The following is a 26,431-nucleotide window of genomic DNA, read 5'->3' as shown; positions in this document are numbered from 1 at the left end:
TGCTCTCCACACAGCAATCCCGTGACAAGGCGGAACAGGAGATCTCGCTCCCATAATAATATCTCCCCCTCCATTTCTCGTTGCTTTCAGGACCGATCGATCGAACGGCTACGTTCGGGCTGGTCAGTTGCTGGGCCTTCTATTTCTCTACTTCCCGCATTTCCTTACATCGCGACCCTTCTCTCCCTCGTCGCCCGGTCGCGGCCCCCGCCTAAAACCCCGCCGTATCAGATTTCGATTGTGGGCGGACTCGGAAGCCATCAGCGATTATCATGGCGCGCGTTTACGCCGATGTCAACGAGCACATGCCTCGGTCCTACTGGGACTATGATAGTGTCAATATTTCCTGGGGGGTGCTGGAGAACTACGAAATTGTTCGCAAGATAGGTACGATGAATCTGATTGGAGCCATCCCATCCCCGGAGAATGGTGGCATCACCTGCGCCCATGCCGGGGATGTGGGGTCCTTCTGATCGACCTCCTGCTGACCCCATCTATTCTAGGCCGAGGAAAATACTCCGAGGTATTCGAGGGCATCAATGTTGTCAACTATCAGAAGTGTGTCATCAAGGTTCTCAAGCCCGTCAAGAAGAAGAAGATCAAGCGAGAGATCAAGATTCTTCAGAACCTCGCTGGAGGCCCCAACGTCGTAGCGTTGCTGGATGTAGTGCGCGATAACCAGAGCAAGACTCCTAGTCTGGTCTTTGAAGCCGTCAACAACACCGATTTCCGGACACTGTACCCCCGCTTTACGGATTATGACGTGCGCTTCTACGTTAATGAGCTGCTCAAAGCACTTGATTTCTGCCACAGCAAGGGTATCATGCACCGAGATGTGAAGCCTCACAATGTCATGATTGACCACGAGAAGCGCAAGGTTCGCTATTGATATCGTATCATTCAATATCTTTTTATTCTGACTCTTTTCTAGCTGCGTTTGATTGATTGGGGTTTGGCAGAGTTCTACCACAAGGGCACTGAGTACAATGTCCGTGTGGCCTCCCGGTATTTCAAGGGCCCTGAGCTGCTGGTCGACTTCCAAGAGTACGACTACTCTCTGGACATGTGGTCACTCGGTGCGATGTTTGCCTCGATGATCTTCCGCAAGGAGCCTTTCTTCCACGGCAACAGCAACTCGGACCAATTGGTGAAGATTGCCAAGGTTCTTGGAACCGAGGAGCTCTTTGAGTACTTGGACAAGTACGATATCGAGCTTGACCCTCAGTACGACGAGATCCTCTCGCGTTTCCCCCGGAAGCCCTGGCACTCGTTTGTCACCGCTGAAAACCAGCGTTTCGTCAGCGACGAGGCCATCGACTTCCTCGATAAGCTCCTGCGCTATGATCATGCGGTATGTAACGTTAGATCTCAACATGAATATTATTTGCTAACATTCGCTACTAGGAACGCCTGACTGCCCAAGAAGCTATGGCACACCCGTACTTCGAGCCCGTCCGCGCCGCTGCCCGCAACAATGCATCCCAATCCTGAACTTCTTCGGTGCTATGATGATGGCCTACTTATGCACTCCCTCCTGTTTTCCTATTTCCCTCACTCCATATCGCCGTTACGCTGCCATCAGAATAAGCACCCTGACCTTATGGACCTCTCCTTTTATCTGAGTTTGAACCATACCGCTACGTCGGTGCACGATCGAGAAAAGGAAAGGAGAACGATGACGCAGTCACCTGGCTATGTCTTTCGCTAGGCCTTTCCCCCCTCCCAAGTGAAGAGTGGCTGCAATGGGTGACCAAACTCCCGAATGGAGACGACGTTGATGACAAGACATGACCTCTAATCTTCTTGGGCCCATCAAGCCTACATAGCCTCGGTTCTACTGGCGTATTAGTGAGCGCAATAAATCAGTTGACGTCTTAGAGCGGGAATGGCTTCTCTTCATACTGCCTTATTGTATAGCGCATTTCCTTGTCCCCATTTCTCTTCTTTCCCTCGCCGTTGGTCCGGTGTTTTGGTTTCATTCATGCTGTTTAATCATTCCCTCGTATTTAACCCTTGATTTTGCACCTGCAATCCGTTTTTCCCTTAATGCACAGTTCTCCTGGAGTGATGGGGTTGGGAGGTATCTATGTTGCTGACCGCGTTCACGAGGGATTTGAAGAGATAAATGCATTTCCACTTTCGAAACCACGAACCTTCTACGAAGAAGCACCTAGATTAGGAAATATCTCCCTAAAAGCATCAAAAAGATAAAGTATAGACTGTAAAAAGCTTCAGCTGTATAGATCAGATCGCCCGTTGGCACCAGCGCCATCACGTGAGATCGCGCTCCTATTTTCCAATCTCCAAAGAAAACAAGAACGCGATGCATTAAAAGGATTATGCGACAACGGAGAAATTCTTTCACTAATTGAATCAATGTTGGATGTATATGTTTCTCCCATACTCATTGAGTCATAGTCCTGCACGTCTCGGGGTCTCCACCGATCCTCAGTTGAGCCCCGCCTTCTCATTCGTTGCCTCTGCGTGGGAAATTTAATTTGCCCGCATTTCGCACAACCACCCCTCCTTCTTGTCCGCAACTCCCTCAAGATACTTATCAGGCGATTCGTGGCGCGATCGGCGCCTTGGAGATTCCCTCCGCAATATCGATCATTTTCCAGGATGGCTCAGAACTCTGCCCAAATCCCCAGTACGTCCTCCCCACCACTCGAAACGTGACTCATCCCGTTGTGGTTGCATCACTAACACTCGTTGATAGCTGGGGAGTCCAATGCCCCCGTCGCTCAGCAAGCTCAGGCTGAGGGCGCTCAGGATGCCTCCGGCGCTCCTAAGGTGAAGACCGAGAAGGAGCGTATGTCAACCCCGCCGGCCCTTCGATCGATTTCCTTTACCCTCCGATAATTCCACATACCATGACGATACAAGACATTTGGCTGACATTGTGATGCTTCTTTAGTCGAGCGCGAGCGCAAGAAGGCCGAAAAGGCGAAGAAGTTTGCCGAGAAGCAGGCCAAGGCCGCTAGCAAGCCCGCTGCTGCTCCCAAGGCCGACAAGAAGGTCGCCAAGGTTGAGAAGGAGAAGACCGCAGATGCCTACGATCCCAAGGTTATTGAGACCGGCCGCCTTGACTGGTGGGAAGAGCAAGACCTCTTTAAGCCCGAATGGGGTCCCGATGGCAATGTCAAGCCTGAGGGCTCCTTCGTCATCCCCATTCCTCCCCCGAACGTTACCGGCTCTCTGCACATGGGTCATGCCCTGACCAACGCCCTGCAAGACACCATGATCCGCTGGCAGCGCATGAAGGGTAAGACCACACTGTGGCTTCCTGGAATGGACCACGCTGGTATCTCCACTCAGAGCGTTGTCGAGAAGATGCTTTGGAAGAAAGAGAAGAAGACTCGTCATGACTTGGGACGTGAGGCTATGACTAATTTGATTTGGGACTGGAAGGACCAATACCATGCCAACATTAAGAACGCCCTGCGCAGAGTTGGTGGTTCATTTGATTGGTCTCGTGAGGCCTTCACTATGGACCCCAACCTGTCCGCTGCTGTGACTGAGACCTTTGTTCGTCTCCACGAGGAGGGTATCATTTACCGTGCTAACCGTCTGGTCAACTGGTGTGTGGCTTTGAATACCTCGCTTTCTAACCTCGAGGTGGAGAATAAGGATCTTGAGGGCCGAACTCTTCTGGACGTGCCTGGTTACGATAAGAAGGTCGAGTTTGGTGTTCTTACTCACTTCTGCTATGAGATTGATGGCAGCACAGAGCGCATCGAAATTGCTACTACTCGTCCCGAGACCATGGTCGGTGATACTGGTATTGCTGTCCACCCTACTGACAAGCGTTACGGACACTTGATCGGCAAGAATGCCCGCCATCCCTTCATTGACCGTCTTATGCCTATCGTCGCCGATGAGGGTGTCGATCCCGAATTTGGTACTGGTGCCGTGAAGATTACCCCCGCTCACGATTTCAACGATTTCAACCGTGGCAAGCAGCACAACCTTGAATTCATCTCTGTCATGAACGACGATGGTACCTTCAACAAGAACGGTGGACCTTTCGCTGGCATGAAGCGTTTCGATGCTCGTTACGCCGTCATCAATGCCCTGAAGGAGAAGGGCCTGTACGTTAAGTGGGAGCACAACCCCATGAAGGTGCCTCGTTGCGCCAAGTCGAACGATGTCATCGAGCCTATTCTTAAGCCGCAATGGTGGATGGCCATGGAGAGCCTTGCCGGGCCTGCTATCAAGGCTGTGGAGAATGGTGACATTATCATCCGCCCCGAGAGTGCCGAGAAGAGCTACTTCCGCTGGATGCGCAACTTGAACGACTGGTGTCTGTCCCGTCAGCTTTGGTGGGGTCACCAGGCCCCCGCCTACTTCGTCAAGATCGAGGGCGAGCAGGGTGATGACAGTGATGGTAACCTCTGGGTGACTGGTCGCACCGAGGAGGATGCCCGCCAGAAGGCCGAGGCCAAGTTCCCTGGAAAGAAGTTCGAGCTGGTGCGTGACCCCGATGTTCTGGACACCTGGTTCTCGTCTGGTCTGTGGCCCTTCTCGACTCTGGGATGGCCTCGCAAGACTCACGACTTTGAGCAATTATACCCCACCTCGGTTCTGGAAACCGGCTGGGATATTCTGTTCTTCTGGGTCGCACGTATGATCATGCTCGGTATCAAGATGACTGGCCAGATTCCCTTCAAGGAGGTGTACTGCCACTCTTTGATCCGTGACTCCGAGGGCCGCAAGATGTCCAAGTCTCTGGGTAATGTCATTGATCCTCTGGATGTCATGGAGGGTATTGAGCTGCAGACCCTTCACGACAAGCTGTTGCTCGGTAACATGCCCGACAAGGAGATTGCCACTGCTACCAAGTACCAGAAGAAGGCCTTCCCCAAGGGTATTCCCGAGTGTGGTGCTGATGCCCTGCGCTTTGCCCTTGTCTCCTACACTACTGGTGGTATGTGATCCCGTCCCATTCGCTATAATATTCGGCTACTAACATTATCTCTCTAGGTGGCGATATTGCTTTCGATGTCCAGGTTATTCACGGATACCGTCGCTTCTGTAACAAGATATACCAGGCTACTAAATTCGTCCTTGGCAAGCTGGGCGACGACTTCAAGCCCCAGGCTAAGGTCACCAAGACTGGCCACGAGTCTCTGTCCGAGCGCTGGATTCTGCACAAGTTCAACTTGGCTGCTAAGGAGGTGAACGAGGTCCTGGAGAACCGTGAGTTCTCCAGTGCTGCCAACATCATTTACCAGTACTGGTACAGCCAGCTCTGCGATGTGTTCATCGAGAACTCCAAGTACCTGTTGGCCGCCGATGCTTCGCCCGAGACCCAGGAGTCCGCTAAGCAGACCCTTTATACCGCACTGGAAGGTGCTCTGACTCTGATCCACCCTATCATGCCCTTCGTGACCGAGCACTTGTGGCAGCGTCTTCCCCGCCGCCCTGAAGACAAGACCATCTCCATCATGCGGGCTAAATACCCCGAGTATCAGGCCGAGTTTGAGGATCCGGCTGCCGAGGCTGCCTACGAGCTCATCCTGAACAGCTCCAAGGCTATCCGCTCGATCCTGGCCCAGTACGACGTCAAGACCAAGGGCGATGTCATCATCCAGACCTACGACGCCACTAGCCAGCAGACCGTCTCGGAGCAGATCACCACCATCAAGTCTTTGGGTGGTAAGACTCTGGGTGAGTTATCCCACCTCGGCCCCGACAACAAGACCCCACCGGCTGGGTGTGTCGTGGCTGCCGTTGGCGCCGAGGCTGCTGTCTACTTGCGTGTGTCCAAGGAGGTTGCTCTGGAGCAGGAGGAGAAGGCCAAGGCTGCTCTCGAGAGAGCCCGTGAGACCGTGCGCCGATCCCAGACCATCATGAGCGCTCCCACCTGGAAGGACAAGGTCAAGGTTGAGGTCCGCGAGCAGGAGGAGAAGCGACTGCGTGATGCAGAGAGCGAGGCTGCTCACTTGGAGGAGCAGATCAAGGAGTTCGAGAAGCTTCGTCTTGAGTAAATCGCTTAATTGGTCTATAGAGTAAAAAGTATAACCTGTGAATGAATATCCGTTTCTTTTATTTCAGTATTATCTTCGTCAATACTGAGTTATTAATGTTGTGTAAATAGTAGTGTAGTAGTAGTGTGCCTTGATATCAATTCTTGTGGTGGATCCTTATCGATAAGAATGCCAAGCCTTTCCCCCAAAACTTTTCTGCGTTTTTTACTCCGAGTCCTCTTCAAGAAACCACAGCCCACCATCATGTCGCTGCGTGAAATGTACGTTTGCGAAAGTCATCCAATCATTACCTCGTCACTAACACGGCTCTTTTAGTAAAGCAAAGAACCCGCGCACTGCGCGTATTCTCAAGGCGCGCGAGCCTCAACTCATTGAGAATCCGAAAAAGACCCTACTGCTGCACGGTACCAAATGTCCCCAGGCACTTGAAACCGTCCTGAAGACATTCAACTCCCTGACCAAGCCCAACTCCGTGCTTTTCCACAAGAAGAATGCCAATGTTCACCCCTTCGAGAACACCGAGAGCCTCGAGTTCATGGCCAACAAGAACGAGTGCGGATTGGTAGTCTACGGAAGCAGCAACAAGAAGCGACCTAACTGTCTTACACTTGCCCGAATTTTCAGCTCACAACTATTGGACATGTGTGAGCTGCTTCTGCTACCGGCCGCTGAAGCTGGTGATATCCCCCCCATCAATGAGCTTGTCATGCACGTCGGCTCAGGACTGCGCCCAATGATGCTCTTCGCCGGAAGCCCCTGGGAAGACCCGACCTCCACATCTCACGTTATGCTTAAGAGCTTTTTCCTGGATATGTTCAAGGGCGAGGAGACCGACCGTATCGACGTCGAGGGTTTGCAGTACGTTTTGATGGTTGCCGCTGAGGAGGCCCGCGACGGTCTGTCCCCCGTTGTTCACCTGCGGTGGTACAAGGTTGTTACCAAGCGCAGTGGTCACAAGCTGCCCCGTGTGGAGCTTGAGGAGATTGGTCCCAAGTTCGATTTCAAGATTGGACGCATGCGTCCTGCTCCTGCTGATGTCATGAAGGAGGCCATGAAGCAAGGCAAGCGACCCAACGAGGAGGCGAGAACCAAGAAGAACATCGTCACAGATGCTGTTGGTGACAAGATTGGTCGTGTGCACTTGGCCAAGCAAGATCTGGGCGGTCTCCAGACCCGTAAGATGAAGGGTCTGAAGCGCCGGGCCGGCATGGAGTCGGACGAGGATGATGACGAGGAGCTGGAGATGATGGACGTGGATGATATTTTGGATGAGGAGGAGAGCCACAAGCGGGCTCGTACAGACTAGACCTGATCTACTTGCATGTTGTAACTTCTTGTCAAGGCGTTCTCTTTGGGCCGGTTTAGGGTTTGTGCTTTTTCGACTGCAAATCTGCAGGATATCATGTACCGTCATGGAAAAGTATGTTCTATATTTGACTGTGACCACCAATACAGCCACCATTTATTCTTCCCTAAAAATCTATACAAATCTCCAAAGTTCATAATCCACGTGAAGTGCGTCAATAAAACGTGTGGTCCACGTGACCATGACGTCGGCCGCTCGGCATCGTCTCACATGCCGAGGCCCTTTCCCTCGCGCTGGTCCGACTCAAGTGCCGTCCCCCTCCATACCCTCCTTTATCCTTCCCCTAATGACCTTCAACAACCTCCGGACTTGTCGCAGTGGTGAAAACACCAAGTAGTCTTCTTCGTCTACGTTTGACCTCCAGAGGTCCCGCGACGCCATGGATACACTCTTAGTGAGCACCTGTCCGCCTGAAGCACATGCAGATGTACAATGCTAATAGATGGTACTATTAGACCCAACTGGACGCCCTCGTCCTCAAGCCCGAGCTTGCACCGTTCTTATCTCTGATTAAAGGTGCCCGCAATGGTATCGTCTACGGATCAAAAGTGCGGTTTCCGCATGCGCTGGTGTATGTGACCCCGAAGCTCTTGAACTGAGTAGATAGTACGGGGAGACAAACCGAGACTGACATTTGGATCTTCGCTTAGTATGATCTTTCTGTTCCGATCAGGAACGTAAGTACAACCGCTTTCCTCGTCATTTTCCGGCGTGCAAGTTTCCCATCGGCTAACGGAATTTGACCTATAGATTCCGAGAAAAGGTTAAGCTTGTGCTGAAGGCAACACGACAACATGCACGGAATCTTTCCACCTTTGCAATCATATATAAATTGTCGATGATCGTTCTCCGCAACATAAATCCCTCGGGCCCGGCAAAAGAGGGCCGATACGATAGCTTCTTTGCGGGCTTGCTAGGAGGATATGCGGTCTTCGGGCGACAGCCAGGAAGCGTCAGCCAGCAGGTATGAAAAAGAACCCCGTGCAGTATTGGGTTGAATGAAATTCTCGTTATGGGAAGCTAACTCCTCTCAAGATTGTCATATACATCTTCGCTCGCGTGATGCTGGCCCTCGGCAAACTCGCCGTCGAACCCAACATGCACCCCCTCTCCCCTCTCTTCACCCCCGAAGCCCGGGCCAAGATTTACGATCACGCCTGGCCCGCATTCGCCAGTTGCAGCTGGGCCCTTGTCATGTATATCTTCCGATGGTACCCTGAGACCCTGGCGTCTAGCTTGCGGAGTAGCATGGTCTACATGTATGTCCCCCCCTTCGCCTTATTTTTCCTCATCATCTGTCATTTTTGCACCATGCTAATTTATATGACCGTACAGCTATGAGGATTCGGACCATTGGGATTCCTTGCGAAACCTGCTCCTTCATAACAAATGAGCTATCAACGAAGCAGCACGGCGATTGACTACTGGCTGATCGCGGACATTGCTCCGAAGATCATACCTTTCATTCGAACATCCTTATCATTATTATCATCCAACTGGTTTTGGATAGCGAACGGCGCATAGAATGGAGTTTTGTTTAATTTTGAATACAAGATGGTGTGCGTTCTTCCCAGGTTGCTCTCATCTCAAATCATGCTGTATTATGAGACATGGGCCTGTACTTTCTGCGTGATTGTCATTCTATGAACAGGCTAGCGGTAAATCTTGAATGCTACATATTGACAAATAATCCTGCTGCCTCTAAATTGTACTCCCAGTGCTCAAATAGTACGTAGAAGTATATAGAATGAAAACGCGTTACTAGAATGAAGCAACAGACTAAGTCAAACCACTCAAACAAACGCACTAGTCGGCCTAAGCCCCAATCCACTCTTCTCATAAGCCATATCGATCATCTTCATTTGATTCAACGAATCATCCCCAGAAACCCAATACCGCGTCTTCCGACCCTTGACACGATTCACAAACTCCTCAAGCTGATACCGATAAGACATCCACCAAGTCTCACCAGGTGAATCCCTAAACTCCCCACCGGCATCCTTATATCTATACGCCTTGTGCGACTCAGACTCAACCCACGCTTTCACTACCATCCCCTCAACCTTCTCACGAATAACGTAAGAGTCCTCCACATCAATTCGGTGCCAAACAAAAGCATGCATAAACCCATGCAACGTGACCTTACGAGTCCGCACCTTCTCCTGCGTCTCAGGGATTGTCTTATCCACCACAACAACTTCTTTCATAGTAACCCTTGCCTCAGAAGGTTTCCAAAAGATCGATCCTCGCATGGTAGTCATCGCTTCACCAACACCACCGTTCGGAAAAGCGAATTTTGCAGCAAATCGGTAATCACATCGATCGTGGACACCATCACCGAAAATACTAGTCTGGCATTCCAGACACTCCGTCGGTTCTGCACCGAAGATCATCCGAAGTATACTGAAGTTGTATGTACCCATCATCATCATACTACCACCGGAAAGATCGTAGTTGAATTCAATCCCCCCTTTATCGGTGATGAACACCGGAACCATCGAGTCCGTATGGACATGCACGACGGCGGCGGGATCAATGAATGACAGGAAAAAATGCACGGCCGGATGAAAGCGGTTATGGAAGGCTTCGAGTAGAACGGGTGCATTGGGCAGCGATAGCTCCGGGAGATTGAAGAGGATGTTGGCTTCTGACGAGTTGGAGGTTGACGGTTTTTCTAGAAGGACATGTTTTCCTGCACGAATGGACTTGACAGACCATTCGAAATGAAGACTGTTAGGCAGAGGGATGAAGATTGCGTCGATGTTCGGATCATCTAGCATGTCTTGGTAAAGGTGTTGTTAAATATAACTCATCATGTTGGACTCGATAGTTTTTCCAGGTGATATTAACGATACCTTGATATGAGTCTTTTACTTCAGGGACACCATGCTTCTTCGCAAATTGCTGGGCGCGAGTTCTATCTCTTGCTGAGATGGCTTGCACAATGACTTCTGGGTGGGATTGCGCAGGGGTGATTAGGGCTAGGGGTCTGCACTTGATTAATAAGACGCTTGATTGTGACTTAGGACTCGTACGCAATTTTTGCAGCTCCCAGAATACCAATGCGGATTGCGTCGCTCCGTTTCTCCACTACTGGTGGACTGAAGGCCATGTAAATGCGGATTATTGTCGATGCCATTGTTGTATATCCGGTATGGCAAACAGGGCTAAGGAAAGTAGATGAAGTTGCAACTTTAGAAGGCACAGTATGATCAAGGATTTGGTTTGAAAGTTGAAGATTATCTACATGGTTTTCTATCTGTTTATATGCAAAGGAACCATGCTGGTGATTTACTTGGACCGGGACAATACTGAGGTTCTCGGGGCAAGAATTCGTCCGACGGAGAGGACATAAGTACTTCTGGAATCAATGTGATTGGCGATTTAATCCCGAAGGATTCGTAACGGAAGACAATATTCCTCTTAAGTCCGAGCACAGGGATCATCTTTGGACACAAATTAACATTCAGGAATAGCCTATTGAAATTATCGATGACGATTCCCCCATGGTTCGATATCAGTAATATCATATCCAGGGATATCAAACTCGCACTCCACAACGGGCCGATTCAGGTTCGATGGGTCCGACAACCACACAATAGCGTACATAAATTCCGACATCGCTTTATAAACCTCACTAGATCGGAGTTGAGCATCATCCCAGGTTGCGTCAAGATTCAGAACATTATCATCAATCAAAGAGGGAAACCACACAATCCCTAGATCAGTACGACCAAGGATCTCGAGAGCTCGCACGCGCGGCTCGATATTTCCTGCCTGCTCAAGTGGTCGCACAGGAGGAAGCCAATCGAAGATCTGACGTGGTAGGCAGCTTAGGAAAGTTTTGGCGTCGGCAGAACCATCGCTGAGCTGGCCTTTTCCTTCGCCATCCACGATAACATCTGACACGGCGAGACGTTCATGAATAGATGCCACAGGTGCGTGCGAGTACATGTCAATTAAGAGTTGATCCTCCTGTAGACGATCCAGGAACTGGTGCACTGTCTCTCCGGGAGCAACCCGGATGCGATTAATAGTCTCGTTCATAGTGGGGCCGTCAATAGTCAACGGATTGGAGTTAGGCTCGCTCTCGGCGTCTATGAACGGCCATGAGCGACCCGATTCAACGCTGGCAAAGACGGCCTCGTCGCAGTTCATGGTATGCAAGTTGAACAGAGCACATGCCGCTTTGGCGATGATAGGTGGTGCTATGGAGAATTCCTCTCGTAGTTTCCGCATGTTTGGCACGGGGGTTGATCTATTCATTCCGCAAGTCCCGATTGCTTCATCGCCGTCGAGCAAGACTCGCTCCCCAGGTCTGCCCATTTCACCATTCTCATGTTTCCAGTCCCAGTCGTTACCCTTCATCCACATGGGAGCTCTTTGCACAGGCCATAAGTTTTGGCTGCTGGAGCTAATACCCCGTAATCTTTGAACATGGAAATCGACACCCTCTTCTGCCGAAGGCCCATGACGATTGAGATAGAATGCACCGGTAAATTCTTGGTATGGGCAGAAGCTGAGAGGAGATGTTTGACCACTCAAAAGATACTCCAAATCGAGGTACCACCGTTTGAGAATTAATCCGTCAAAGATAGCATGATGGAAATGGAATACGATTCCAACATCGGAAGAATCTCGAATGGGGAAAAGAGTAGCCTTGGTCATGGGCCCTGTGGGACAAACATAGTCCCATTCTCGATCATTCATTCTGTAAGTCGTAAGATCTTCAGCGCGGTCAATCATTTCGCCATCCAAGAGCTGATTATGGAACCACGCATCTGTAGGCGACATGATCAAGTGGAAATCGACTTCCGATCCATCGGTGCCAACAGTCGAACGGAGGAGAGGATGACGCCCGAGCCATGTTCGAAGGACGCGTCGCAAATCAGGAATATTAGTCGAGTTAACCACGAGGGAATGCCGATGATTGTAAGAATTCAGTCGCGCTCCTCGGGACATTACGGTCATGCTGTCAGTCATAGGAAGAACATCTTCAACATCGCTCCACTGTACGCCCATGGCGGTCAGTTGCGCTGTTGTATGCTCTTTGATAGATGCCAACCGGTTTTGACCAGCCTGGGAGTGTTGCAGGATGGGAAGAAGGGTTTCCTCTGAATGGCCTTGGGCCTTGATGATATTATTGGTGACGTTCATCTCCGGTCTTCCTCTCAGAATTTCCGCTTGGCAATTGATCGTCTTTGCATCGAAAACCTCCCTGACGGTGAGTTTCTTTCGCATCTTATCAGCAACCAGCGAGCAGAACTGAATCAGCATCATGCTATCCGCAAAGGTATGCACAGAAACATCGTATTGGATGGAAGTTTCACTTCGGCCGGACAAAGTGGCCCAGAAGACCGCCAGTTGGGATTCGACGGTGCCGTTACCGGAACTCAGCTCAGCCGGCTTGGAGTTCTTCATATAATTCAAAGTCCACTGTCGGACTATGGCTTTTTGGATCTTTCCCGAAGCAGTGGTGGGAAATGATTCTTGACCAAGATCGCTTTGGAGGTGCAGGAGCATGGAGGGCGCAAATCCAGCACCGAGTTCCGAAACAATAGTTGCATGCAGCTCCTCGAGGGAAGCCTTGGTTGTTGTGAAGTTCTGTACGATGGCAACTGGGACCTCTCCGGCTAAATCATCAGGAATTCCTACCACTTGAGCCTTTTTTGAACAGTCAGTAGATATAAAGCTGGGATCTATGTGCATGGAGGCTTACCGAAATCCCTCTCTTTTCTTGTAACCAATTCTCAATTTTTGCAGGCGAGATGTTCTCACCACCACGAATGATAATATCCTTGTATCTTCCCATCATGTAGATATTACCCAGATCATCCATATATGCCTGGTCTCCACTGGCCAGGAAATTGACACCATCTTCTTGATAAGCCGACTCATCATCAAGACCAAGATAGCCACCAAACACGGGGAGGCCTCCTTGGTGAAGTTCGCCAATCTCTCCGCGTCGTAGAATTTGACGAGTACCCGGAGCGCAAATGCGAATACAAGAGCCCGAAGCGACAGTTCCAATAGAAACTTCCCCAGTAATTGATGGACGAGCTTTGCCCGCTTCCATCACATTGAGAAGCGTAATGACACCTTCAGTCATCCCGAATCCTGGGATAACTCTCTTGGGTCCCAGCGACTTGCTCATCTCCAGAGCCTCTGGGAAGATCGGCGCACCGCCTAGAATGACCGAGTCCAGGGACTTGAATTGCGTTGATGCGGGTTTCACATTCACAATCGCCTTGAGCATCAATGGCACACAAGGAAGAACCACGTTCTGACCTTGTTCAACCGCCACTATACTGCTGTTTGGATCGAAAGTGGGGCTGGGGAAAACAATACTTCCTCCCACCAGCCAGACTGCCATGGTCATAGCCACACTGAAGACATGGAAGCTCGGTAAATGCTGGCAAACAGTGTGACTCGAGTTGAGCTCTAGTCTCTTTGCGAACCCAAGACCAGCTGAGGCTATGTTGACAGAGGTTTGTGGACAGGCTTTGGGAGATCCGCTTGTACCACTGGTGAAGAAGACGATAGCAGGATCATTCGGACTGCCCAAGGATTTTGGTACAAAATCACTCATTGGTGACTGCAGCAAATCTTCTAGAGCCTCCCATCCAGAAGGAAGGGCCATATCTTCGGGCTGACCAGTAATACAGCGAACGACAGGATTCACATTGTGGTGTGAAAGAGCGTCCGCGGCAATGGATGCTAAGGTCTTGTTGGAGGCAACAATTGCACTTGCTGGAGTCTTTGCCAACAGAAATCTGGCATCTTCTTGACGAGAGAAGGCTCGGGGATCTAGAGCGACGAACTGACAACCCAAATGAGCAGTGGCCCAGAAGAAAAGTGCCCATTCGAACTCGTTGAGAAGAATTGCCACAACATAGCTGCCGGATCTGACCCCCTTTGAAGAGAGGAGGCTTGCAAGCTTGAGACTTTCCTTGTTCAACTGATCGAAAGTCCAGGATGGGCTATCAGCAGATGTGGGTGTTTGCTGCCGAAGACACTTTAATGCGGTGTGACCTGGGTACTTCTCAGCCACTTCAAGCAAAAGAGCGCTGAGGTTCTTGGTGGGCGCTTTTTGAGTAAGGTCCCATGTTTCGGCCAACTGTGGCAGTGGCTCTGAGATCGAACCCATGACAATGGATGGTTTGACTCGGAGATTTATGCGTGACAACTGAGATCATGACGGACATTTATATATTTACCTTCATTCCTTACACATAGAGGTAGTCCACCTAGCATCAAAGTAGTACCCCTTTTTCTTTCTCTTTGCTAATTTTCTTCAGATCATCAGGGCTGGAAACGCCACTAAGTAAATAAACTATGGAGTAAAATACCTCTGTAAGCTGTATTGTACAGCGCATGAAGCCCACAGGATCCTCTTTCACGACGGAGAAGAAAATCCCCAAATCATCATTGGGTCAGACATGTAAGGTTAGATGCGCTAGCGGATTTTTACTTCATAGTGGATGATCGTGTACCCACTCTCGTGGATCTCTACTTTCAGCTCGAATCCACTTCAGGCTTTGAGGATAATAATCATAGCGGGTCAGTTAAATCCAAAAGAAAGAGACATGGCATTTCGGCTAGTCCTTCGTTGTTAAACCCCGAATTACTCCTAATTTCAATTCCATTCTCCTAAAATCTTCCACAAACTTTGGACTGGACCATTGATAATGGCGCACGAAGATCCCGAGAAAGACACCATAGCCGTCTCCGAGTGCATCAGACAGGGCACAGACAGCTCAAAGTCAGGGGACGATGATGGCCTCAACTTAGTCCGTCATGCCACTTGGGATGATGATGAAGACCCTGCCAACCCTCAAAACTGGCCTTCCTCCAAAAAGAACTCTGTGGTCTTCACGGTGTCCTTCCTTGCCAGCATATCACCCCTGGCTTCCACGATGACGGCCCCAGCCCTGCCCGCAATCGCAAAGGATCTCAATATTAGCTCCACACCTGAGCTTCAATTCACATTATCGATCTACGTTTTGGGTTACGCTATTGGCCCACTCTTCTTAGCACCATTGTCCGAGATATACGGGCGAGTCTGGGTCTCTCAGCTCAGCAATCTATGGTTTATGATCTTCAACCTACTCTGTGGATTCGCAACATCAACTCCACAGCTACTCGCCTTCCGCTTTCTAGCGGGATTGGGTAGTTCCACCACGCTGAGTGTTGGAGCTGGTGTATTGGGTGATTGTTACCACCCAGGGAACATGGGATCTGCTGCAGCCCTCTACAGCGTGCTGCCAATCATAGGGCCTGTCGTTGGACCCATTGTTGGAGGCTTCGTGACTCAAAACACAACATGGCGATGGATTTTCTGGGCGATCTCCATTTGGGATGCGGTGATCCAGATCATCGCTTGCTTCGTTCTTCAGGAGACATACAAGCCGATCATTCTAAGACAAAAAAACAAGCAACTGCAGAAAGCAAGCGGGTCTGAGCACGATGTGTCTCAGGATCCACCTTCCATTCATGTCTTGTTGCGACGATTCGTTGGTCGCCCCTTGCATCTTCTGGGAACTCAATCACTAGTCCAAGCTCTAGCTCTATACTTGGGATTCTTGAATGGGGTTTGTTACATCGTCGAAACGACATTTCCCACTCTTTGGACGAAGCGATATGGCCAACTTGCATCCATAGGAAGCTTACACTACATTGCCCTCGGCATTGGGGCCATAGTAGGAGCGCAAGTATGCTCCTCCGCCAACGACCACATCTACCGAGCACTATCAGCTCGCAATGGAGGGAAAGGGTCTCCTGATTTCCGTCTTCCAACAATGCTCTTGGGAGCCATTCTCGCTCCGATCGGCTTGTTCTGGTACGGGTGGTCTGCTGAAAAGAGGCTCCACTGGATTATGCCCGATATTGGCGGTGCTATATACTATGCTGGGTTTATGATGGGTCTAATTAATGTGCATATGTACGTGATAGATACCTATGGGGACAACTCAGCATCTGCTATGGCAGCTGTTTCGTTGGTGCAGTCTCTGTTTGGTGCTATATTCCCCCTTTTCGGAGCGAATCTTTATACAGCTCTTGGGTATGGATGGGGCAATAGCGTGATGGGATTTATAAGTATTGGTCTTGGGCTTCCTGCTCTTGCCTTATTATGGGTATTTGGGGCTCGTTTGAGGAAGGAAAATCAATAGATCGAAGACACTAGAGCTTCGCAATAGACTACAAGAAATGAAAAGTACCCTTGCCCAAATTAAGACATTATTTACCAAAGCTTGACAAATCTGTGTCTTTCGAGTCAAGTCAGGCACGGGTGGACCACCTCGATCCCTTGGTCGCGTGCCCCTAGAACCCTGATGAAGTTTATCGGAATCAAAGCTCCACTATGAAGCAGAGAGCAGGGATTATTACTCCGAAACGGACAGAAGATCTTAAATTATACTTTATTAGGAATCACTAGCGGGCCCACATGAGCTATGCAGATCACGATAGTTTACCTCGAACCCGATCCACCTTTGATCGACTATCATCTTTTACAACACACATTGACAATAAAGCTCTGGTGGCGGAGATCAGCACGGCTGAATACGAGAACCGCGATCACGAACTGATCGGGCATATATCTATCAAGGTGACTATTATTCAAGTAAAATAACCCCTTAACTCAATTTAGCGGAGCAACACGCATATGAGCCTAGAGCTTGTTTACACATATCCTCCTTCTTATTCAGACCTACGTTCTTGGAAAACAGAAACAGAAGGACTGACAACATGGATTCGAAAGATTCAAAGTTCCGGATTTTGATGCTTCATGGTAAGAACAACAATGGTACACGATTTTGAAAACCACCCTTACTAAACAGTGCAAAACTCTAGGCTTCGCCACAAGCTCAATAGAATTCCACGCAAAATCAAGTCGCATAACAAAGCGTATCACCGACTTGTTGACTCCTGAGATTTTACATGAATTTCCAGACGGCATCGAGTTCCTCTACCCCGACGGACCCTATGTTGTCGAGCCCCCATCAGGGTTCGGCGAGAACGACAACACCGACCATGCATCATCCCACGCAGATATCCCATTCCGAGCGTGGTGGTATGGTCTAGACACTGTGAACAGATACCGAGGCATCGAGTTCTCACTTTCCTGCGTGGCGAAATACATCCATGGAAGACCCATTCATGCTATCGTCGGATTCTCGCAAGGTGCATCGTTAGCAGGTATGGTCTGTTCCATGCTTGAGAGTAAGAACAATCTGGACAAGATCGCCGCTATCCGGTCTCAGAATTTGCCTGTCGATGAGTATCTACGTCTACCCGGTCAGGAGAGTTTGAGATTCTTGATTGGGCTGGGGGGATACTGTGGGACATTAAAGTACTATGGGAGCTTGTATCGGTGGCCGATACAGACTCCTAGCTGTCACACGATTGCCGAGTTCGATGCCATGGTGGATCATTGTCTTACGCTACAATATGCTCATCAGTTCTGCTCTTTTGAGCTTGTCCATTATTATGGATATCATTATACGCCCAGGGATCGTGCGAGTGTGGGATCTATTGCTCGGTTCGCCCTGAGAAACTGTTATGCGGAACCCGCTGCATCTCAGTTTCCGCCTGTTGCTGCTTCATCGAGTCAATCTTCAAGCGACGGAGATAGTTCGATCGTGATGAAGGCTGATCGATCTGCAGGAGCATACCCAGTCTTGAGACGGTCGAGAAATATACGGCTTGGCCCGCGCAGAGCATACCGACAGGCTAGCTATAGCAGTCCAAAACTGCAGTCGATGGTATTAGCTATATGACGTTACTTTTTAAATCAAAATATGCTTTCAATTGAACTGAATCTGCGATACAAAGGAAAACCAATCGGTCAGTCACGAATCAGCGCGGCGTTGAGATCCAGAGCTAAGGCTCCATTTCCCCTTCGAAAGATCTTCCTTCCGAATCAAAATTAGATAAATAACAAGGCTAGCCGCTCTAAGCTCAGCCCTTGGGCGATAATAGATCGGACTCGCTCTCGCTCCCTTAAGTGGGACGTGGCGGAAACTAGTGATTAGGGGCGGTGAGGCAGAACCTGGATCCACAACCTGGGCAGCATGTCACGTTTGCAAATTCGTATGTAATTGTTATCTACAGACTCGAACTGGCAAAGAATCGACTAGGTAAAAGGGGAGCTATTAAGGAGCAAAATCATTGGGCGTTTGAAAGCTACAAGTCAGTAAGCTGTTATTTGGTGGCATGGCTAGTTCTAAGGTTATTGCACGCTATTTGTGCGACATCAAGTCATGTAGAGTTAACTTGTCAAGAGAAATTAACATATTTTAGTTCCATTGGCCGATATTCGGCATGTATAAGAGAAATAAAAGTAAGAATAACACAAATGGGTATGAGAAAGCAAACATGAAAAAGATTCGCTCAGATACAGTCATAAGACAATCCCCAATCTAAGAGTCATTATCAGTCCGGATAAAAGTAGAGTAGAAAGTAACAGATAAGACGAATATCGAGATAGAAAACAAACTTGGTTTGTATCTACTGGGCATTGTTCCCATCGATATCCACCAAAACCTTCAAATTGCCATCCATCCAGTCGACCGTGTCAGCAGATAGAAGAGCAAAGGTCCAGTCTTTGTCGTTGTCAACTGGAATGAGACCATCCGGAAGCCAGACCTTGACCTTCCAGGCTGCGGTTGCAGCATTTCGGGCTTGCTGGGCAGCGGAGTCATCATTTTCCTGGCCCTGCAAGAAAGGTAGGCCCGGGATTTGGCCCAGGTAGCGGCGAAGGATAGCCTGTTTGGCAGAGTCCACGGTGGGCAACTGATCAGCTGGGAGATCAATTCGTGGGAGAATTCGTTTTCCTTGCTGGATGACGTTGATGCAAAGATAAGTCTGGTTGTTGGGGGCAGAGGAAGTAAGATTGTTTGCATTTTGGATGGGAGCAGGTGGTTGCTGGTGGAACTTGGCGTCTGGGATTGGGCCATGGTTGTGAACTGCTGAAGGAGTCTGTCTAGAGACCCTCTCGCCGATGATTCGCGAGACGTCACGGGTGATACTACTGGCACTATTGAGAGGGTTAGTGACACGTCATATGTTATGTGCAGAAGGGAACGTACAAGTCATCACGCGCGGAAGTGTTTCTTCCTCCTCCGATGCGCCAATTCAGGTTTGCCGCAGAGTCTGAGTGAATGATGCGATGCACGTTGGCATCTTCGCAAGGGCTCGGGCACGCTTCACCGTCGTCGTGGATGACACGGTAGTGACTGTCAACAGCCGCCACAAGGCCACGGAATTCGGGTTGCTGAAGACCGGACAGAGAGAAGAGGTTATCCAGCTCAAATTGTTGATTATACATATCGTATGACTTGGCAAAGTCGTGGTAGTCAAACGTGTATCCGTCCAAGAAAAGGTCAGTCAGACCAAGATCCATGACGTTGGGAGGATCGAGGGAGTCGTGGTGAATTTGGACAGATGGAGCAGTTGGCATCGTTTGTTCCATATCGCCTTGGCGATGATCCTGATTCTGCAATTGAAGTGATTGCTCAGGAGAAAAGCGCGGACCGTTCATGTCTTGGAAGCTTTCATTTGTCTGACGACGGCGACGATCATCTGTACCCCCACCTTTGCGAGTTTCAATCGCATATTGTCGCTGTCGTTCGTTGGTCACCATTCTTCGCAACAGAGGGATGACAAGGGAAATGATTTTTTGCTGATCACGAGGCCAGATGTAAGTTCGTGGGCCCATGCCTTCGTTTACAACATTCTCTCCAAAGAACCGATCACCATTGCCCTCAGCCTCAAGGAAGTGTCGAACACAGTTCCACAGGCGCAGCTTGACCATTTCGGTATCTCCTTTACCTCGCTGGCCCACACAATCCCGTCGCTCTGGGTGATCATCATTAAGCATGTATCCCTTCGCCGCGGCTTGGAGATGAAGGAAATTCTCCGGCGACAACTCAAGCGACGCAAACAACTTCGACATTGGAGGACGAGTGTACTTCTTGTTACTGGATGGTTGACGAAATAGCGCGGCAGCAGAGTGTACACCAACCGCACGAGCTTCATTCAAGGACTGCGGCGGAACAGACCGAATGTCCATATTGTCACCAGCGTACCCATGTGAGCCTTGCTGGGATGTTTGCGCATGCTGTTGATTTCCGGAAAGACCGGCTCCAGCCAGCGCGGGGTCGAGGTTATCATCATTTCGCTTTCGCTTTTTCGACACTGTGCGAGAAAGACCCGGGCTTTGAGAATGGTCATTGGGAACTCTCAGATGCCTCCCGCTTCCCATACCCGTACCGAAGTTTGCATCACCAAATCCGTCTTCGGCAAGATGCATGTCTGCGCCATAGCTATCCAACTGTTGATGGCTGACTGCGGTGGCAGCAGCAGCAGCCCAGTGCGAAAGGTCCGGGTCTTGATCTGCCGCAGCAGTGGCAGCTTCCACTAAGCCCGCAAGCTGATTATCACTCGCCGAATAACCATTGTTTGGATCAAGGTGAACATTCGAATTTGATTGAGAGTTGTGGTCGCCGAGCGAAGGAGGATGTTGGTTCGAATTTGAGGACATGTTGAAGTATGGCGCAATGCGCAATATAGTGTGGTTGGATTGTTGGTCACTTATGAGAAAATCCGGTGTATCCGAGAACGCGTCGTTTTTGACTTCTGATACTTCCGGTACAAACACTTGATCAGACTGTTTGCTTTCTTGTCAGAATACTCTCAATTGGTAGAGCGATTTTGATATGGTGGAATCGCAGTAGCTTTATCGGACGAAAGCTCGGTCGCGACTGCAAAAGATCGCGGGTCTCACAGCGAAGGGCCAGGAGGCTTCCTCACAACTGCTGCACCCCAGATAGGGGTGAGAAGTGCGTGGAGGGTTGATCGAGGCAACGGTGCCTAGCAGCGGTTCGATTTTGGAGCTATGAAGCTTTATTTGATAAGAGCGCGACAAAGGGTGTTTGCGTGGTTTGAAGAAACGACAGACAGTGCAAACCTTGCAGTGGGTTCTTGTGCTTAGGTAAGCGCTCCCGAATTCATCCACTCAATGAACGAGATCCCCGCGGAGCTTGGAACTTCATTTCGTGAATTGACACCGGGCACCATATCTCTAAGGCTGGGATCAAGGTACGCATGGCTGAATAGGTGCTCACCTAGGCTCTTACATTATCTTGCTTTGTACAGTGAAGGCTAGTGAGGCTAGTTCTAGCAAGAATGTCTGGTGCAGTCTTCCTTAGTCTCCGATTCACAAGCTATGTGGCCCTGAGGTCAGAAGCAGTACAAGAAGCAGTACAAGAAATTCCTAGTGGACATTTACTAGTCTATAATATAAGCTAGACTGTGTTGAAACGAGGCATGGTGAAGTGCTTGGGGCACCACAGATATATCCGAGGACTACGCCTAGCTGATCTGCGCATAAGGGGGTTTGAAGAACAATAAAGAATTGTGCAACAATTCATAGAGCTGGGATAAGCAAGTCAAGAGAAAGAAAGAGATGAGCAAATCCATTAGTCAATGGCTGTTCTAGAAAGGGTTACACTGCGCGATCTCAGTGTAACTGTGGAGCGTGGTTCTGAGGTCAAAATGCAGTAAAGTCAACATTGGCAGATCGATAAAGATCTGCAGAAATTTAAACCGTAGTACAGCATCCCGATCTCTACAGCACAGTCAGCAAATCTGCAAGGCGATAAAGAAGTTATAGGCTTAGAAATAACGATAGGGGCATGGCGTAAGCCTTCCGCAATGCAAGAACCTACAATAGCGATTGATCAGTCAGAAAATAGGTGAAGAAATCGCGCATTGCAGACTTCATTGCGTCTGAAATTTAATATAGACTTATCATAACTGCAAGTCAGCTCGCCACTGGAGGGAATTTGCATAGAGCTGGCATGAGTAAAATGATCGGCGTGGAAACGAAGATAATTAGGAGCAGCAAACATCATATATCAATTTTTGCTGCTATCAGTTCCGTCTTGCAATTGAACCTTGAGGATCAGATGTTCCTAGATGAACATCTGGTTTGAGTGTGGGTTTCTACAGATCACTTTTGGCCCCACTCCACTACGGCCCGGAGTGGCAATTGTTGAGAATGTCTAAATGTAAAGGTGGTTTTGTGATATATCAACCCTCTTCGTACTCGGCCAAACCCCGCATCGGGACGGAACCCGAGGAAATCCCCCGAATAAACCTTTGGACCCTTGCTTCAGTCTATCGAACGTTGATGTAGACTTTCCCTTGCAAACTTCTCTCCTGGTTTAATTTGCTGTGGGTAGGACATATTGAAATTGCTTTTTTTCTTGTGACGAATGGTAAAGGAATTGTTGAAGGATCATTAGAGACAAGCCATACAATTCAATACGTTTGGCTCTAGAAGTGGGTATAGCGATATGTTCGATTCTGGTGCATCGAGGCAATCTGATATGTCCAACCACAACAACCATAAGGTATGATATATCGGGAAAAGCTTTCTCATCCCAGATTGTGAGACAGCTAACTGCTGTCAATGCACCCCGAACCATGATTTCCAGACATGACAAGCAGTTGATCGGCAATGTTGATCCACCCCTTGAGATCAAACACAGCACTATCAATTTTCACGGCTTTTATTGACGTCAAAACATCATCTTGGCAGAGATATGCCCTAAACCCCATGCATAAGCCGCTGCATGATTGGTGGCGAGACCGCTCTGACACCTCGGCGATGTGTCTGTACGCAGTATAGTTTGATGGATATGACATATCTCGGTGGATCGAAGTGGAGGGGGGCGGGCAGCCCTACCCTTGACCAAAATCCACTTTGCTATAATAACGGCCATTGCCACGCTATGATTCCAAATCATCAAAGTTTCTCTTTGTTCCTTCCGTCGCTTCCTTCAAGCCTCGCGAACCTACACAGCGCCTGTCAGCACGATGTCTTCTAACCAGACTTCTTCGTGGGTGGAGGGTGATTTTGAACACCCCAACGAGGCTTTGCAACGATCTGTCAAGATCTCACTCGTATTCTCTTTCTTGATGCCCACAGTTGCGGTTGCCTTGCGCATTTGGGCTAGAAAGTTGAGTGGCTGTAGACTGTTTTTGGATGATTACTTGATTCTTATTGCTCTGGTATGACCCTAGTCGGTGGGGCCGTTACACGTTAGCGGGAGGGCTAACCAGACTTCGCCAGCTATTCAAATATGGATGCTCCATTGGAGTTACGATGCGTGAGTGATTTGGAATTACCCGTGTTTCAGAGTTGTGCTAATCGAAAGAATAGTTCTGTACAACGGACTGGGATCCCACATGTCCATGGTTCCGGAAAAGAACCTCATCGTTTACTTCAAGGTATGGTCTTTTTACATCCAGTATACGAGTTCAATTGTTAATGTAGTCAGATCGGATGGTCGAACCCCTTCCTATACACAACATGCGTTGCTTTCATCAAGCTGTCGATCCTGGCGCTGTACAAGCGGCTGTTTGCAGTCAAGCACATGATTGTGGCGGTCAATGTGATGGCGTCGGTCGTTGTACTCTGGGCTGTTAGTATCATGGTTGCAGCGACACTGAACTGCATCCCTATCAACAGTTTCTGGGACAGATCAATTGACGGAAGATGCATAAACACCGCCAACTTCAACTACGGCATGCAGATTCCCAACATCATTTCTGACTTGATTATTCTCATCATGCCCATCAAAGTTGTGATCGGACTGCCAATCCCCAAAACTCAAAAGATCCTCCTGTCTGGTGTCTTCCTCGTTGGTGGCTTGTAAGTTTCATCCACAATCCTTCGGAAGAATCCTCTAACAAAGCCTCAGAACTTTAATTTTCGACATCGTCCGGCTGTGGGTCATGATCGAACTAACCAAGGCTGGCCCTGACATTACTTGTAAGTTTTTAAACCATTGCCTCTTGCCGACAGCCCCCTTACGTGTCTACAGACTACCAAGCCCCAACCGCCATGTGGACCTGTCTCGAGGCGGCCGTCGCTATCGTCGGAGCCTGTCTCCCTAACTTCAGACCACTTTTCAAATTCGGTAGCGGATTCTGGACCCAGCTCCGATCTTCCCGTGCCTCCAGCAAGGCCCATCTTAACTCGGCTACCATGAATAACACTAGCTCCACCAATAGCATTTCCAAGCCAGCCTTGATTTCCCACGTGTCTGACGAGGGTACCCAAGGTATCGAAGTGCATCGGTACAGCAAGTACATGGACTGCGAAAAATAACTTTTGCATTGCGGAGCCTTGCTTACAATGATGTAATATGCGTTGAATGAAATATCAAGGCGGAATGTCTGATATGAGGTGGACTTCGGGAGTGAGTCACGGATGCACATCTAGTAGCTAGTTTCGTTCTTTTATATCATGTTCTACATATTTACTATTTAATACCCCAATGTTTCGATAGTCTTCACCGAATGATAGCCAACTCCCCCAACTTGATCCTTGGATCAAGCTTTCAATATTGACGTGAACTTGTCGATATTCAATGGTGCTCGAGGAATGTTAAATTGTAAGCCATTGAAAACCTAAAAGAAGTATGGAAAAGTCATTTTCAATCATCTTAGGCATTCAGATCTACTGTAAACGTCTGGTCTCCTGATAAGAGCTAAGCCTTTTCAGGACTAGTGCATTGCCGTGTCATAAGCGTTGCAGCTTTTGTGGGGATCTAGACCTAATGCAGTAATCTCATGGTACGTGTGCAATTATCAAGGATAGTGGTCTAAGGTTTGAAAACATCTGGACATCGATCCGACCTTTTCAGAAATCCCACGATTACAGGGGCCCATTTCTAAGTTGGGGGAGCTCACCCGTCCTGGTTGTTGAGATCCGATCGGGACCCAAGAGTTCTACATCGAGGCTGCGTAGATCTATTCTGGAACTGAAAAGCGTGACATATTAACGAAGGCGAATCATATTTTCGATTATAATTCTCCTCAGAATATGACAATTCCCAAAATCCCAAATTTGTTCCTTTTGCCGTCACAATCAGGCTTTACACAAATCCACAACATTAAAACGTATTTCCAGGAAAAAGGTACTCAGGTACGAGATATGCTGCATGAAGTAGTCCATTAATCCGACGTCACGTATATCTTGAAATCATATACTCAACTCATCTTGACTCACTTTCACTGCTTATTTATCTAAAAACCTGTTCTGTTCATACATTCTCTTGTTGAGTGCCGATCTGATAACCTATCAGATCTCTACCATTTTGAATAAAGCAGCTCTCAACCGATCACAGCCACCGCTTGATGTACAACCTGAATCACCTCTTCGGGCTTGCTCAAGAAAGGACAGTGACCAGCTTCTATAGTCTCTGTGGCGACCCTGGAGGTACCACTTGCGTTTAATGCATCTTGCACCATGCTTTCCTGGAGCGGTAACATAATTGCCAGGTCCTGAGCGCAATAGACATATGTCATGGGTAGGGCTTTCCAAGGAGCGCCATTAACTGGACATGATGTTGCAAGCCAGTTATGGGTCACATTGCTGCTGGTCAGCTCTTTTGCCTTTCCGATGTCGATATCGTTATAGAAAGACTCGGGAGCATTTTTCGCAGCCACGGTGCCATCTTCGTTGATGCTGATATCCACCTTGCACTGAAAACCATATTTGGTGATCACATCTGACAGTGAACTTCCCGGCTGGACTAGCCATGCAGTCAGATAGATAAGGTACGCGACCCCTTTGCCACTGTTGCGCGCGTAGAAATCCTGGGTTATCGCTTCCGACGCAACAATGCCACCATATGAATGAGCCAGGACTACGACCTTATGCCCGGAGTTGATGAGTTCTTGAGCAGCTGCTCGTACAGCCATTACATCCTGTTCGAGAAGAGCGGTGGGTGGCCTTGTATCACCACAGGTAGGCAAACGTGGGCAGCGCACGATGAACCCTGCTTGGGTCAGACGGTGACAAAAGTCTTCCCAGGCCGAGGGGATAAAATAAGCCCCATGTACAATCAAAACTGCAATAGGGTTTGGGTTTGCCATAGCAAGGAAGCTTCAAAGTAGCTGTAGCTCTCGTAGGTTCATCCGTCTTTAATATGTCACAAACCAGTAATATCCGAGATCGGAAAGATAGACCTTAGTACCAGTGCGATAAAGAGGGGCATAT

General features: G+C 49.0%; 11 protein-coding genes across 11 annotated transcripts; 7 read left to right on the top strand and 4 right to left on the bottom strand.

Moving 5' to 3' along the window:
- Positions 1–35: 35 nt before the first annotated feature.
- Positions 36–2,148, top strand: N7503_004647 (casein kinase II subunit alpha/alpha'). The gene is made up of 4 exons (XM_057064194.1): positions 36–387; positions 504–877; positions 932–1,351; positions 1,405–2,148. The coding sequence occupies exons 1-4, from the start codon at positions 273–275 to the stop codon at positions 1,489–1,491; spliced, it is 996 nt and encodes a 331-aa protein (XP_056921937.1). The 5' UTR covers positions 36–272; the 3' UTR covers positions 1,492–2,148.
- Positions 2,149–2,416: 268 nt separating this feature from the next.
- N7503_004646 (valine--tRNA ligase) lies at positions 2,417–6,074 on the top strand. The gene is made up of 4 exons (XM_057064193.1): positions 2,417–2,650; positions 2,720–2,812; positions 2,918–4,927; positions 4,984–6,074. Exons 1-4 carry the CDS (start codon positions 2,623–2,625, stop codon positions 5,988–5,990), a joined length of 3,138 nt encoding a protein of 1,045 aa, XP_056921936.1. The 5' UTR covers positions 2,417–2,622; the 3' UTR covers positions 5,991–6,074.
- Positions 6,075–6,222: 148 nt separating this feature from the next.
- N7503_004645 (rRNA-binding ribosome biosynthesis protein RPF2) lies at positions 6,223–7,296 on the top strand (the record flags this gene model as incomplete). Its single annotated transcript, XM_057064192.1, has 2 exons — positions 6,223–6,250; positions 6,306–7,296. Exons 1-2 carry the CDS (start codon positions 6,234–6,236, stop codon positions 7,294–7,296), a joined length of 1,008 nt encoding a protein of 335 aa, XP_056921935.1. The 5' UTR covers positions 6,223–6,233.
- Positions 7,297–7,735: 439 nt separating this feature from the next.
- Positions 7,736–8,749, top strand: N7503_004644 (Tim17/Tim22/Tim23/Pmp24 family protein; the record flags this gene model as incomplete). Its single annotated transcript, XM_057064191.1, has 6 exons — positions 7,736–7,750; positions 7,812–7,927; positions 8,007–8,033; positions 8,107–8,320; positions 8,392–8,615; positions 8,692–8,749. 6 exons carry the CDS (start codon positions 7,736–7,738, stop codon positions 8,747–8,749), a joined length of 654 nt encoding a protein of 217 aa, XP_056921934.1.
- A 400-nt stretch (positions 8,750–9,149) lies between these two features.
- N7503_004643 (Gfo/Idh/MocA family protein) lies at positions 9,150–10,495 on the bottom strand (the record flags this gene model as incomplete). The annotated part of the gene is made up of 3 exons (XM_057064190.1): positions 9,150–10,138; positions 10,212–10,345; positions 10,392–10,495. 3 exons carry the CDS (start codon positions 10,493–10,495, stop codon positions 9,150–9,152), a joined length of 1,227 nt encoding a protein of 408 aa, XP_056921933.1.
- Positions 10,496–10,842: 347 nt separating this feature from the next.
- Positions 10,843–14,503, bottom strand: N7503_004642 (Nonribosomal peptide synthetases (NRPS); the record flags this gene model as incomplete). The annotated part of the gene is made up of 2 exons (XM_057064189.1): positions 10,843–13,020; positions 13,076–14,503. The coding sequence occupies 2 exons, from the start codon at positions 14,501–14,503 to the stop codon at positions 10,843–10,845; spliced, it is 3,606 nt and encodes a 1,201-aa protein (XP_056921932.1).
- A 541-nt stretch (positions 14,504–15,044) lies between these two features.
- N7503_004641 (MFS transporter) lies at positions 15,045–16,526 on the top strand (the record flags this gene model as incomplete). The annotated part of the gene is made up of 1 exon (XM_057064188.1): positions 15,045–16,526. One exon carries the CDS (start codon positions 15,045–15,047, stop codon positions 16,524–16,526), a length of 1,482 nt encoding a protein of 493 aa, XP_056921931.1.
- A 577-nt stretch (positions 16,527–17,103) lies between these two features.
- N7503_004640 (uncharacterized protein) lies at positions 17,104–18,134 on the top strand (the record flags this gene model as incomplete). Its single annotated transcript, XM_057064187.1, has 2 exons — positions 17,104–17,146; positions 17,209–18,134. The coding sequence occupies 2 exons, from the start codon at positions 17,104–17,106 to the stop codon at positions 18,132–18,134; spliced, it is 969 nt and encodes a 322-aa protein (XP_056921930.1).
- Positions 18,135–18,864: 730 nt separating this feature from the next.
- Positions 18,865–20,899, bottom strand: N7503_004639 (uncharacterized protein; the record flags this gene model as incomplete). Its single annotated transcript, XM_057064186.1, has 2 exons — positions 18,865–19,393; positions 19,446–20,899. 2 exons carry the CDS (start codon positions 20,897–20,899, stop codon positions 18,865–18,867), a joined length of 1,983 nt encoding a protein of 660 aa, XP_056921929.1.
- Positions 20,900–23,238: 2,339 nt separating this feature from the next.
- Positions 23,239–24,535, top strand: N7503_004638 (putative integral membrane protein Pth11-like; the record flags this gene model as incomplete). The annotated part of the gene is made up of 6 exons (XM_057064185.1): positions 23,239–23,433; positions 23,495–23,531; positions 23,585–23,652; positions 23,703–24,076; positions 24,126–24,196; positions 24,249–24,535. The coding sequence occupies 6 exons, from the start codon at positions 23,239–23,241 to the stop codon at positions 24,533–24,535; spliced, it is 1,032 nt and encodes a 343-aa protein (XP_056921928.1).
- Positions 24,536–25,542: 1,007 nt separating this feature from the next.
- Positions 25,543–26,307, bottom strand: N7503_004637 (alpha/beta hydrolase; the record flags this gene model as incomplete). The annotated part of the gene is made up of 1 exon (XM_057064184.1): positions 25,543–26,307. One exon carries the CDS (start codon positions 26,305–26,307, stop codon positions 25,543–25,545), a length of 765 nt encoding a protein of 254 aa, XP_056921927.1.
- Between the last annotated feature and the right edge of the window lie 124 nt (positions 26,308–26,431).

Source organism: Penicillium pulvis (assembly GCF_028828015.1).
Source record: "Penicillium pulvis strain IBT 33274 chromosome Unknown contig_23_segment0_segment0, whole genome shotgun sequence".
Classification (NCBI taxonomy): Eukaryota; Fungi; Ascomycota; class Eurotiomycetes; order Eurotiales; family Aspergillaceae; genus Penicillium; species Penicillium pulvis.
Note: the sequence above shows the minus strand (reverse complement) of the source record. Positions and strands in the feature narration are given on the sequence as shown.

What these genes read in the sequence shown, in the direction of transcription:
- N7503_004647 (XM_057064194.1), top strand. Translation starts at nt 273, where the DNA reads ATGGCGCGCGTTTACGCCGATGTCAACGAGCACATGCCTCGGTCCTAC. An exon ending in TTGACCACGAGAAGCGCAAG is followed by an intron (nt 878 to 931) that starts GTTCGCTATTGA and finishes ACTCTTTTCTAG; the next exon opens with CTGCGTTTGATTGATTGGGG. An exon ending in TCCTGCGCTATGATCATGCG is followed by an intron (nt 1,352 to 1,404) that starts GTATGTAACGTT and finishes ATTCGCTACTAG; the next exon opens with GAACGCCTGACTGCCCAAGA.
- N7503_004646 (XM_057064193.1), top strand. Translation starts at nt 2,623, where the DNA reads ATGGCTCAGAACTCTGCCCAAATCCCCA. An exon ending in GGTGAAGACCGAGAAGGAGC is followed by an intron (nt 2,813 to 2,917) that starts GTATGTCAACCC and finishes ATGCTTCTTTAG; the next exon opens with TCGAGCGCGAGCGCAAGAAG. An exon ending in TGTCTCCTACACTACTGGTG is followed by an intron (nt 4,928 to 4,983) that starts GTATGTGATCCC and finishes TTATCTCTCTAG; the next exon opens with GTGGCGATATTGCTTTCGAT.